Source organism: Acinonyx jubatus, chromosome F2 (assembly GCF_027475565.1).
Source record: "Acinonyx jubatus isolate Ajub_Pintada_27869175 chromosome F2, VMU_Ajub_asm_v1.0, whole genome shotgun sequence".
NCBI lineage: Eukaryota > Metazoa > Chordata > Mammalia > Carnivora > Felidae > Acinonyx > Acinonyx jubatus.
Window position 1 is genome coordinate 64072304 of NC_069394.1, and position 13959 is coordinate 64086262.

The 13959-nt window shown below is 39.4% G+C and overlaps 1 protein-coding gene across 3 annotated transcripts in view; it reads right to left on the minus strand.

Moving 5' to 3' along the window:
• The window catches only part of PREX2 (phosphatidylinositol-3,4,5-trisphosphate dependent Rac exchange factor 2), a 292149-nt gene that overhangs the window by 164771 nt on the left and 113419 nt on the right, over window positions 1-13959 (minus strand). For all 3 annotated transcript variants that reach the window (XR_008292620.1, XR_008292621.1, XM_053208257.1), the window contains exons 9-11: window positions 12446-12595; window positions 9401-9545; window positions 5086-5186 (exon numbers count right to left, since the gene is read on the minus strand). Coding sequence is in view for 1 of the 3 variants with exons in the window: in XM_053208257.1 (XP_053064232.1) it covers window positions 5086-5186; window positions 9401-9545; window positions 12446-12595 (396 nt within the window). In the remaining 2 variants the exon portion in view is untranslated. The remainder of the gene's footprint in view (window positions 1-5085; window positions 5187-9400; window positions 9546-12445; window positions 12596-13959) is intronic.

Below are 13959 nucleotides of genomic sequence, written 5' to 3' on the forward strand. Positions count from 1 at the left end.
CTCGGTCAAACATCCAACTTCCGCTCAGGTCACGATCTTGGAATCCGTGGGTTTAAGCCCCACATCAGGCTCTGTGCTGACAGTTCATAGCCTGGAACCTGCTTCGGATTCTGTGTCTTCCTCTCTCTCTGCCCCTCCCCTGTTTGTGCTCTGCCCGCCCCCCCCCAAAAATAAACACTAAAAGATTTTTAAAATAATTTATGAACTTCGTTTCTAATACAATTTATGTACTATTTATTTAATTTTTAATAATAGCTGTGCCTCACAACGAGCTTGCAAATTTTTAAGAAATTTAATTACCAGCTCTCTTAAGTTTGTACAAGCCAACTTCACACACCACCGGATATAATGAATGAGGTCTCTGAATTCTTGCTTAAGCATTTATAATGTAAATAGTAGACTCAGACAAGAAAGTATTATCAGCATATCATACAGAAAGCATATGCTGCCTCAACCCAATAATTCCTGGTATAGCTGGGCTTTGCTTTTATGAAGTTCTCAACAATATAAGCAATGTGAATGATGGCAATAACAGTCAACTCTTTTTGCATGCTCTCTTTAAAACAGATGGTCCATTCAACTTTATTTTAGGAACTCTATTTCCACTAGAATGCAGCTGGAACCACATGCCAATAAAACTAGCATGTATGGCTCATATTTCTCCATTCTAATAAAATTACTAATGTGAAATAGCATAATATGTTCTCTTACCCCTAGTTGTGGGGGGTCTGTACAGGTTAATTTCGGACACTTAAAAAGGGTGATTACTTTTAGCAACAAAAATTCTGTATGCCAAATCTAACATCACCACTGACCAAATCCTGATAACAATAATAGTACAGGCCACTAAAATCAAACTGCGACAAACAATTGTTATAATTTCAAACTTTGCATTTGAAATTTCAAAATAAATTTTAATCCAGAATTTATCTCCTTCTTCCTTTTCAAAATGGTATTGGAGAAAAGTGGTGTCTGAGTTGGGGGATAAGTTGATTAGGACTGAAATTCTCTCATTCTGATATCCCTTATAAAAAAATCTTATGTTCTTGATGTTTTTTCTCATTAGAGGGAAGCAATTAAAAATATTGTGAGAGGGGCTCTTGGGTGGCTCAGTCGGTTAAGCCTCCAACTCTTGATTTCAGCTCAGGTGACAAACTCATGGATCGTTGAGTTTCAGCCTGCATCGGGCTCCGTGTTGACAGTGTGGAGCCTGCTTGGGATTCTCTCTCTCACCTACTTTCTCTGCCCCAACCTTGATTGCTCTCTCTCTCTCTCTCTCTCTTTCTCTCTCCCTTTCTCAAAATAAAAAAACTTAAAAAAATATTGTGAGAAGCATTTTAACAGAATAAATAAGGGTGGTTCCCTCTCTATGGAACTCTGTAATTCCTTCAAGAGCTTCCAGCAGTTTTGAACTGAAGAACAGATAAGACACAAAAAGACTGTTCATAAAGATATTTAATAAATATTATTTCAACTCTACTTTGTACTAACTTAAAATTAACATGAACATGTTTGAGTAGTTGTTCATGACTTCAGGCAAAGTAATAACAGCTTTGTCATTGTAAAGTCAGTAAAATTCCACCCATAAGAGTTATATCTTCAATTTCCAGAACCCAATGCACTATGCAAATAAGTAACTAATTATCATACAATTCCTAGATCACCTTTGATGAAAGATGAAAGCAAGAGTGGAAGGATGGCTTGAAAATAACCTAATAGCTCCTTTCAAAGGACATCCTCTCCCCACACCTTAACTCCTTCCGGCTTTGCAAATAAAATCTGTAACACACTTTAATCTATCATAAGATACCTCATAGTCAAAACAGGAAAACATGACAAAATTAGTGTGTAACTCTAAAATATAGTAATAATCTGGGGCACCTAGGTGGCTCAGTCAGTTAAGTTTCTGCCTCTTAATTTCAGCTCAGGTCATTATTTCACAGTTGGGCTCTGTCCTGAGTGTGGAGCCTGTTTAAGATTTTCTCTCTCCCTCTGCTCCTCCCCTGCTCCAAATAAATAAATAAATAAATAGTAATAATCCCATAGAAGTAAAAAATATTGCATTTTTTAAACAATCTTTTAAACAAATTTAAATAGCAACATCAATTGTTGATAACTTTAAGATCTTTTTTCTCTTATTTCTAGTTCATAATGGTTTGAAGTCACTCAAATTAACAACTTAAATTAACAATCATGAAAACCTCCACTGAAATAGAAATTTTGAAAGTTATTTTTATGACTATTACATGCTGACATCATCATAAAACACCGACAAGTTTATATAATGATTACTCTGTCTTTAATATAATTCCATAGATCTTATATTGATCTGGGAGCTATGCCTCAGTGGCAGAAATTGGATCACTGTTTAACAAATTGGTTTAGCTTTTGTCTTTCCTGAGCATGCAGCTACACTACATTTCTAAGTTTCTCTTGCAAGAAGTAAGGAGTGGCCACATAACTGAGTTGCACCCAAGGGCATGCACACAAAAGGCACAATGGAAAGTGTACAGGCCCATTTAAAACAAACAAAACAAAACTCCACCACTCCTTCAAGGCAACCTTTAAGAGCCTTGCACTGAAGATCAGTGGGCCTCTATCAAACACCAAAACCCTGTGTGGGGGAGAACACCCAACCTCATCTACCAAAGACTGGACTTTACCTGAGTGACAAAGTAGCTTCTAGAATGTAAGCCACTAGATTGAAACTTATTTGTTACAGCAGCTAGTGTTAACCAATACTTTTCCTTCTCAGTGCTCTCTGCAAAACAAAAAAAGTTAATTTTCCCATCCTATTAGATTTCTGCCTTTCTGAAAGGAAATAGGTCAATAGCTGGATTGCCTGGTGAAGAGGATAAAAGGATAGGCTTAAAAAAACTACTAGACCATAAGAAATAAAGGTCATTAGTTCATGTTTACATACCTTAGAGCACCTAGCAGAGTATCTTACATGCAGAATGAAGGAAAGAGTTGGTAAGGAAAAAAATAAACCAAGGTGATCATAAACAGATTTTCCCTTCTTTGTTCTATTGGTAATACATAGTCCCTGGAAGTACGCGGTCTAAATGAGAAAGGAATCTCCTGATTTCTGAAGGTCAGTGATTGTATGCAAAACCTCTCTACATTCCACCTACTTGAGCTTCAGTGGACGACAGGACAAAACACATTCCCTTCTTGACCCAAGTATACACTCGGACGTGGGCTTTGATGAAAGGAAAAAGCAGCAGCAGAGAGGAAAGTCATGTAGCTCAACACTTTTTGATATTTACTTATAAGTTTTTGGATGATGCTTTTTAGCATACTAGATGCTAAAGGGTGATTTCATAGTGTTAAAGAATCAAGTACAAAATCATATATAATTTATTGGTATTATCTGTTTACTCAAAATATAATTATTCATTGATTCATTTACTGAGCAAATATTTATTGAGCATCTACATGTGATGGGCACTCCAAGTATTTACTATATATTAACTAACAAGACTCCTGTTCTTATGGTACTTATATTGTGATTGGTGGCTAGAGTAGGTATGGGAGACAAAGAGAGAAGTAATAAATAAATAAAATAACATGATAATTTTAGCGAGTGATAAGTTCATGAAGAAAATTTCAAAAATTAAAAACGCAGTTTATTGGAATAATGGGATGAGTCAGAATGTCATTGAAGACGTGAGTCATGAATACTGAGACTTTTATCATTTCATTTTCTGCTGTATCTCTAGCACCTAGAAAGGTCCCTGGCGTATATTAGGAACTAATAAATAATTGTTGAATGAGAATGGCAAGAACAAAGTTCCTAAATACACAGTCATCTTGGAGTGTTCAAGGGAGAGACAGAAAGCTGCAGTGGCCACAGTGTAATGAGTTAGGTGCTGACTCACAGAGGAAGTCAGGTGCCCTATCATGTGGGGCCGTATGGGCCATGGTAAGAGATCTAGACCACGGTAAGAGGTTCTGGACTTCTCTTTGAGTTTAATGGGACTCCAGTAGATGATTATAAGTAGGAGGATGCCTTGATCTTACATCTGTTTTAAAAGGTCTCTTCAGCTGTTATCTGAAGAGGAGTACCATAGGGATGGTGGACGAAAGTGGAAGCCAGGAAAGAGAAGATGGTGCTTGGGAGGAAGGTGGGATTCTGGAAGGGAGAGAAGTGGTCTGGTTCGGGACCTATTTTGGTGGTAGAGTTCACAGGGTTTGAGGGCATGAGGGATAAAAAGGAATTCCAGATGATTTCTATCTGGATAGAGGTGGCACATTACATCGGTGGCACCCAGTGCAGTGGGGAAAAACTGGGAGAATCTAGCTCATTTTCACCCCACTCTAATTAAAAACAAAAATGAACACTGAAATACCTTAGCTCAATAGCCGTATTTATTCACAATTACCTCTTTTTCTCTTCTCCCACATTTTGCATTAGAAATTCTTCAAGCTTGGGGTGCCTGGGTGGCTCAGTCAGTGAAGCGTCTGACTTTAGCTCAGGTCATGATCTCACAATTCGAGTTTGAGCCTCGCTTCGGGCTCTGTGCTGACACAGAGGATCAGATGTGCCTACCTTTCTCACCACATCCTCCCTCCATATATTCATCCATGAAGTATACTCTCTTGCCATGTGACATTCTGTGCTAGTTCCTGAAGAGGCCACCATGAACTTTTTCACTCCCATGCCTGAGCACCTATACCATTCCTCAGGGTGGGACATCCTTCTGTCTTTCTGTCCCTGTGAGAGTTCTACTCTCTACATTGTGCAACCTTAATGCCCTTTCCCTCATGAAGCAGTCCCAAATACTCCAGTGAGAACCTGCCATTCCTTCCTCCACACTCCCGCACTTACCTGTATTTCTAATTCTTGCCTGTGTTGTAGTCGTTCGTGTTAAAGTTAGCAAATATATCACCATACCCCATACTCCCTGAAATGTAGTTCTGTATTTATTAGTCACTCAAATATGTTGTTAAAAACACATAAGCATCCTATAATGTGGTGATTTGCTCTACGTTAAACTGATTAATGAAATCATACAATCTGTGGATAAACAGAATAATTTAGTTTTTAATATTTTATAATTAATAATTTCATAAAAGAATTACCATGGTGGATGATTCCATTTTCTAACAATGCTTGTCCTAAGTGAACCCCTTCCTCAGGCCTGTGAATCTCTCCAATTTCCAACAGCCATGACACAAATTCACTGCAATAGAAATCCAGTGAAAAAGTTAATTTTTTCCTCTGAAAGTCTATTTGTACCATGCTTTCATCAAGCAGCTATGGAAGGAGTCTCAAATATAAAAAAATATTTGCAGTGCATTTCAGCATGCATTTTTTCACATATGCAAAGCCCAAAATTATTTAAATTTTACTCTATCCTAGGAAACAAATGTCCATAGCTTACCTAAACTATACTTAATAACTATTCAACTTACTGAGACCTCTAATAAACACAAATGGAAAATTTTAGAGTAGTTTTAACTACAAAGAGAATATAAGAGACCCTAAAGATATCCAACAGACAGAATAATAATGATTTAATATATAAGAAACAGACTGTCTGGAATGTGGCTTTTCAGGCACAGAGAACCAGTGTGTTTGAAACTCCAAGAAGGCAAACTAAAAACTAAAAACTAAAAAATAAAAATAAAAAAATTCATATCCCATATGGTGGACAGAATTCTAAACATGTCCTCTTACCCCCACCCCATCAAGAATCCCATTCCTTGGGGCGCCTGGGTGTCTCAGTTGGTTAAATGTACGACTTCGGCTCATGTCATGATCTCTTGGTTTGCGAGTTTGAGACCCACGTCCAGCTCTGTGCTGACAGCTAAAAGCATGGAGCCTGCTTAGGATTCTGTATCTCCTTCTCTCTCTGCCTCTCCCCTGCTCGCTCGCTCTCTCTCTCTCAAAAATAAATAAACATTAAAAAAAAAAAAAAAGAATCCCATCCTTTGGTTTTGTAATCAAATCCTAATCTTGGTAGTGCTGTGAATGGATTTTGTATATGAAATTTAAATCCCAAGTCAGCTGACTCTCTGAGAGTGGTCCTGGCCAACAGTCAGCACAGAAATAGGACTTACACTTACAGCCACAGAGGACTGAATTCTGTGGACTGAAGTTGCCAGCAAGTTCAATGTGCTTGGAAGTGAATTTGTTCTCAGAGCCTTAAGATAAGGGCCCAGCCTCAGCCCAACCCACAACCTTGATTTTGGCCTTGTGAGACCCTAAGCAGGCAACCCAGTATTGCTCACCTTGACTTCTTTCTCACCTAGAGAATTATGAGCTAATGAATGGCAGTTTTTTCAAGCCACTAGGTGTGTGATAACTTATTTTGCAACAATATAAAATTAATACACACCAAAAGCCATAGGAAAGTCTTCCTATACTGTTTTCAAATGTTAAAATTATCTAGTAAATTCACTGTTGTATCTAAACCGTCATCCAAAAGGAATACTCCAGCACAAAACAATCCATCAGAACTGTCCACCGCATACATCTGCTGTGGCTGTGAAGGACAGAGAGGATCACAGCTCACATCTGTCACCATTTTGGGGTGGGAAGAGGAGCCCCAGATATCACAGATAAGTAGGATGATGCTTTGCAATACAGGAGAGCACCAGCTGGGTCATGGTAATTGTTATGGCCGTGTGGTATCATTAGAAGAACATTAGATACAGAAACGTTTTACAATAAAATATTCTATGGTGCTCATGTTATAAAAACCTAACATTTGAACTCTTACATAAAGTCACAGATACATTCTAGAATGGTTTTAATTTTGCACAGAGGTCAGAGAAGCCAAGCTATGGAAAATGTTGAAAATTACTTTTCCATTTATCCAAAACCAAGAGCAATGCATATGGCTACAGTCAAATAACTGAGGGACATGAAATTCTAAAAATGGGTATCTAGACTAAAAAGTACATTTTAAGGCAGAAGAAGTTGTTAAAATGCTTTTAATTCTTTTATTAAATAGGAGCCATCCAAAAGAAAGTTTAAACAGAAGTAAAACTTCAGTTTTGTCCTCAATAGCACAAAAATAGTAAGAATATCAACCCCATAGCACTGTCACAGGATTAAATGAGCTGATGAATGATAAAGGCCACAGTGCCTGGCACATTTTGAGCGCTTATTAAATGTCAGTGGCTGACAGGTGAGTTGTGCTGTTTGGTATGTAGCTAAAGCACCATTTTGTTCCGATGTCAGCAGATTCCTGAATGTGTCAAAAAATCTGGAAAAGAGCACTTTTTAAGTATTTCTATAAATTAGGAGCATAGGATAAAAAAAGAGAAGGGGTACGAAAGGAAGTTAATGGGTGGCTTTACTGTGGGACTTATTCAAATCACAAGGAGATCCCATTAACGCTCTGCAAAAGGACTGTAATCCAGTCAAAAACAATCTCCACCTTGGGCTGTAACACAGAGGTAGCGTGCTGTTGTGGAAAAAGCCACAATGAACACAGCTAAAATTTACTGTGTCTCTCCTATGTACCAGGCGCTCTGGAGAAGGCTTACAATCAATCATTGCAACTAACATGCATTATGGTCAGGGTAAAGGGTTTACAAAACCCTGCTCTTTCAATTAGGAAAACGCGACCCTGAATTAACTTTCTAGCTCTGTTTCCTAGAACCTGATGAAGGCAGGGCATCAGCTGTGTTGCCAGGCAGCATTCTTATGGTAAAAATGACCCCTGACGGGTAAATGGAATATTAATAAATACCTGGTGAGAAGCCATAGCTTGAAGTGACACTCTTATAAGTAGGCATGTCCCTATGAGAAGTGGGAAGTTATGCCTAAAAGGTTATAATAAGAAATAGTGTCTCTGTGGGGCACCTGGGTTGGCAGGCTGAGTGTCCGAGTTCTGCAGTTCCTGAGTTCAAGCCTCACGTCAGACTTGCTGCTGTCAGTGCAGAGCCTGCTTCAGATCCTCTGTGCCCGTCTCTACCTCTCCCCCTGCTGGCACTCTCTCAAAAATACATAAACATTAAAAAAAGAAGAAAGAAAGACAGAAAGACAGAAAGAAAGAAAGAAAGAGAGAGAGAGAGAGAGAAAGAGAGAGAGAGAGAGAGGGAGGGAGAGAGAGAGAGAGAGAGAGAGAGAGGAGGGAGGGAGGGAGGGAGGGAGGGAGGGAGGAAGGAAGGAAGGAAGGAAGGAAGGAAGGAAGGAAGGAAGGAAGGAAGGAAGGAAGGAAAGAGTGTCTTCTTTGCAGCATTGAGGTTTCCAAGCGCAGGTGGGCTCACATCTGCTCTTTCTCTTGCACAAAAGCTGTCACCTGGGGGCCTACCGATGATAGCCACACTAGCTTGCTGGCAGTTGGGTGGTCTGCTGTGAGGACCATGCTCACTGGAGAAGAGACCCCATGCTGCTCTGCAGGCCAGGGTTTCCTGGCTTATATTCTTCTCATGGGGTTGGGAGCTGGTGTGGCCTATGGGTATTTTGTTGTGTCTACATAATTAATCAAGAAGGCATTCTGGTATGTATTGCAAGTAAGCACTACAATCATCTCCATTTTTAGAGAGGAAAAGGAAGTTTAAACTTCCCAAGTCTCTCAACTAGCCAGAGGTAGGAGCAGATTTGCATGGAGACAGTCTGATGGTGAAGTCTGGGCTCTGAACTACTTTTAGAGAGTTGACACTGGCATTTACTAGCTATATGAATGTGAGCACAGTATGCTCCCTGATGGCTGGGTTTTGAATCTTTAAAAAATATAAAGATTTTACCTCTTAAGTATGTATTTGAGGATTAGAAATAACGTATAGGAAGAAGCCAGCATAGGGCCTGGCCTAAGCAGCAGTACCTGAAGGCGGCCGCCCTTCCCTTCAGTCCTGCAGGCCGAACCCAGCAGGGATTCCCACATACCGCTGTCTGGAGAAACCAAAGGACACACAGCCAATCTATGTGAAAAGCTCAGGTGACTTCCCCGCCTGTTGCTCTGTGCCAGGCTCACTGCATGACCTACTTTTCCAGACTCCTCATCGATAGGCCTTCATGCTGAGCCCAGCTGTCAAAGTTTTGAATTAATTGCCAGCTTAGACTGTGTGTCTTCACTCCTCCAGTCTTCTCTGACTCGTAGGCCCTGTACTCACATCCTTGCCAGACTCTGTCCCCTATAGGTAAACCCGCCTGCCTGCCAGCCCCTGCCTGACCCCAACCTCTGCTTCGCCCTTGGAACACAGTACATCCAAAACTGTTGAAGTCATGGATGAATGGATAGATGTCTTAAGTTTTGTATGACTTCTGGCCCTAGATCCATTCCTTCACCCCACTACGGTCCAGGAAATGTTGATAGCAAAGAAGTATTCGAAAATGCTTAGAGAAATATTTGTTAAAGAAAAACAAATTATTAAAGGAAAGTTAACACGTGAGATAGTGGAAACATGAAAGAAATACATGCACCTAGACTACCAACCTTACCTTCCAAGGAAGCATTTAGGGAACGTGGTCAGTTTTCTTTTCCTGTCTTTGATCAGATTTCCTTGTTTGCACATCATCTTATAAAGTTTCTCACCCTGTTCGGAGATCATTACCCAGGTGTCTTGCTCCATTCCTAATTTTAAACCTATCAGAAATGAAACAAAGGACAGGTACTGAAAGTCTCCTCACTCACTCATGCCTTCATTAAACAAACATTTAATTCACGTCTACCACATGCAGGGGATTGCAGACACAGAGCTCCATAGGCTAGGGCCCTGATTTTCAAGAAGCTCTTGGGATACCAAGGAGACAGTCAAGACAGGATCTGGAGGGCTATATAGCACCTTGTGTAAATTGTGCCCAAAGGCACATGGTTTGGCCACTGGAGGAAGAGCAGCTGTACCTCAAGCTCCCTGCACCCCTTCTGCAGAATTAGATTGGCACAAGTGGACTGGCTGGCCCTGGAAACAGCCTTAAAGGAGAAACTGTGATACAATAAAGGCATATTCAGAGGATCTTGCCTCTACACAGAAATATTAAGAAAGGTTTCACAGAAGACCAATGTTTAAAAGCAGAGGGGTGAACAGTATTTCCAGAGAGAAAGAGAGAGAGTTAACAAGAGCTACCTGAGGTGAAGCAGCACGGGGCACAGCTCCAGGCCCTACATGAGAGGACAGGACACACTGGCGGGTTAGTTAGGGACCTTGCTCAACTGCAGTTTCCATATACTTCATCCCTGAGGTATCAGGGAAACATGTAAGGGTTTCCACCAGAGGGAGGGGTAAAGCAGGGCAGGACAGGAAAGAAAGTTTTGTTGCTTCAGAAACAAAGCTCAGATGACAATACAGGAACAAAGTGAAGGGGGCAGGGTTTAAAAAGAGGGAGACCATTAGGAGGAAGCCTCAAAAATTCAGGCAAGTTGAACCCTGAAGACAATAGCAGGGGCTGCAGGGCAAAGAGAATGATGCTGAGACATATCTAGGGAGCAGTACTGATAGGATACAGCAAAGGGTTAAATGCAGGCACGATGGAGAAAAGAGAGATCAGGATGTCTTCTAGGCTTTTGTCCTGAGAGCCTGGAACTGGGGAGGGGGGGGGTTAGACGCATTTCTGAAAAAGGGATTCAGGTAAGGAGGCGTCCAATACTGTGCATATTGAATTTGGACATTCAGGTAGAGTCCAGGAGCCAGCAGAACACATGCGTATGAAGCTCAGGAGAGATGGACGAAGTGGCAGTGTAGATGTTGATGTGGATCTGGTGGGAACAGGTATCCCAGACAAGGACCTATCTTAGAGGAGAGCGGTGTCAAAGCTGAAAGCCTGAGAACGCCCACAATTTGGGACGTTTGGACGGGACTGACAAACTGTTGCAGAAGAAGAAATACTTGAATTATTTTTAGTTTTCTGGCTACAAATTTTCTTATGAAAATTTTATTTTTACAATGGAGGGGCAATTACCACTTGTCAGTAATAGGGAATACTCCATCAAGAATAGAGCCTATTCACATAAACTAATTTATACAACATGCTTATTTGCTTGCTTTTCTTTCTTTCTCTCTCCTTTCCTTCCTCCCTTCCTTTTTCACCTTAGGTTTATCTGTATGCACAGCCATTCTGAAAAAATAAATAAAGGTTCAACTTGATGAAAAATTTATTTTACCTTTCAAATGACTTGCTATGCTATTTGAATTGATTGCTGGATTCAACAAAACTGAAAGAATCAGCTATTCGGTATTCATAATCTATGTTTTAAATTTTTCTAACTAGTTCTCCACCCAAGATCAATCAAAGGAGTTAAGTATTTGAAAATGCTTTGGAAATGCTCATATAAATGTGTGCTATGAATATTTTAATCGAAATAGGAGCTTTGTATGTTCTTCAAGGAAAAATTTCTGAAGATGGAAGAAAGGGTTCTTTGTGCTTCAAAATTTCATCAGCAATGGGATATTTTATTCCTAAGTCTCTGGGAAAAGGAATACATACTGTCTTGTTTCTTATCCATTATTGGGTAAAGAAATTAGTAGTAACACAAGCATTTCTATTTCTTAGCTGAATTAAAGAAATGTGCGTAATTGCAGATAAACGTCACACAATTGAATACTGCCAGATCAAGTGCCTTTTGCGAATCTTGCTAAAAACGTGAAGCAATTTTGAACCAGGCCTCCCTCTTCATGTGAACAAACTCCTTATTAACTTGCATTATAGTCAACGGCATTGTAAAAAGTTAATGTGTATCCCAAGTGATTTATTCTATAATTAGGACACTAACATATTTGGTCTAGAGATTTTCACTGTACTGTTACATATAGAGAGAACAACTGTTGGAGGCCCTACAACACTGCCTTATACTATGGAAGTTTGTCTCTTACAGGAAAACTCTGAGATGATGCTTTAGAAATGGCGAGAATAAGGTGCAAAGAAAATTTAACAACTTTTAAAGCAAATGAAACTATTTGCTGTAGACTGAATGTTTGCATGCCTCCCAAATTCATATGTTCAAACCTGACATCTAATTGTGCTGGTGTTAGGAGGTAAGGTGTTTGGGAAGTGATTAGGTCATGAGAGTGGAGTCCTCATGAATGAGATTAATGGCCTTACCGACAAAACCCCAGAGAGATCTCTTGCCCTGCTGTTATGTGAGGACACAGTGAGGAGATGGCCATCTAGGAACTGGAAAATTGCTCTTACCAGACTCCAAATCTTGGGCTCCTAGCCTCCAGAACTGTGAGTTATAAATTTCTGTTGTTTATAAGCCACCTAGTCTGTGGTATCCGTCATAGCAGCCTCAACAGACTAACATAATATTTAAAAGACACTGCTGGCCACAATATAATTATTTCACTAACTATACAAGGTTTTTCTTTTCTTTCAGTGATAATATTAGAAGTATCCATAAAGTATTTTAGTATGGGTCTTACCTCACTTGGAAAATCCAGGTGAACATCACACACCTTTTTACTTTCTCATAATTTCTGCCCATTGTCTGCTTTCTTGCTAAGGTAGAATCTTCACAAAAGTGTAATAGTGGCCAATTCATACACCCACCTTTTCTCCGTTCTCTTTCTTTCAAAATAGCTTCAAACCATTCGTGCTTCTCTTCAGGTGTTTTTGCCATGCACACGAACCATTTATTTTTTGCTGTGTTATGTATTTTCCATCCATTGATAACAATGTGTCCACTACTATGGAAATCAGCTGGAAATTAATGGGGGTAAAGGTGAACAACAAATATAATATATAAATTATATCAACACAACCATTCAATTCACAAAAGTTCCAACACCACTGAGTTCTTAAAAGTATCTTCGCTTTAAATGTGTGAAATGAAGAACATAAAAATAAAAAATCAAATGTTTGTATATTAAATGCAGTTAGTGCTCAAGAATAAAACACTTCTAACTCTTAATATTAATATATTACATGAAATTAAACATCTGGAGTATTAACATTCCTTTTCTCTATGTCCAAAAATATTGTTAAAGTTCCTAAAGCAATAAAAGAAGAACGTGTAAAAGAATTTTCATCTCAATAATCAAATATCCAAGGTTTCAGGTTCATTTTGGCTTTCTAATACTCATTTGAAATATTATTCTAGCTTTCAAAAGCAAAGTATATCCCCAACGAACAATTTTCAGCTGTTTCATGAACCACACAGGAAGAATCAGAACAAATCAATGGAACATACCAAGAGCACATTTACCTAATCTTTAATAAATGGAAAGGTACAAATAAATGTCAATCCATTATCCTTGCTCATGAAAAACTGAAAAATGTGCACTCTTTAAAACCACATCATTCCATATAGGAAGAAGAAATTTTTCTTTGAGTATGAATTCACATTGTCTTTTTTTAGGTCTCCCCATCATTTTGGCTACACTGTCATGCTAGATTTGAAAATGTCAACAGGAAACCCTCTACGGCAGTTCTGCCTAATAGCAGGTAGGGAATAGTGATGTTACTTGTATCCAGCATTTACTGGCATGACAGTCTGCAGAGCAAAGATTTCAAAATGAAAAAACATATGACAAAGGCCTGAGTCAGCACCTGCACCAATTTAAAGTGACACTTTTCATTCATCTCCCTGACAGTCACTAAATAGTAATGGTGGGTGGACAGGAGGTGAGACACAAAATGTTAAAGGTGGTTTAGAGAAATAACTTTGTGGCACTGTACTTGTTTTTTGTTTCTTTGTTTTTTCTCAAATGGCCTTATTTTATTTGGTGAGTTCTGAGTAGAGGCAGACATGATGCCCGTAGTCTTTTTAGCTCCAAAATCACTACAAGGTATCTGAGACCAGATTGACTATTCCAAAAATGCATTCTCAAATGATTCTGTATATTGAGGGTCTTTAAAAATTCCAACTTATAGTGGGGTGCCTGGGTGGTCCAGTCAGTTAAGCTTCAGCTCAGGTCATGGTCTTGCGATTTGAATTCGAGCCCCACATCTGGTTCGTCACTGACAGTGCAGAGCCTGTTTGGAATTCTCTCTCTTTCCCTCTGTCTCTCTGCCCCACCCCTGCTTGCGCTCTCTCTCTCTCTCTCAAAATAAATAATAAACTT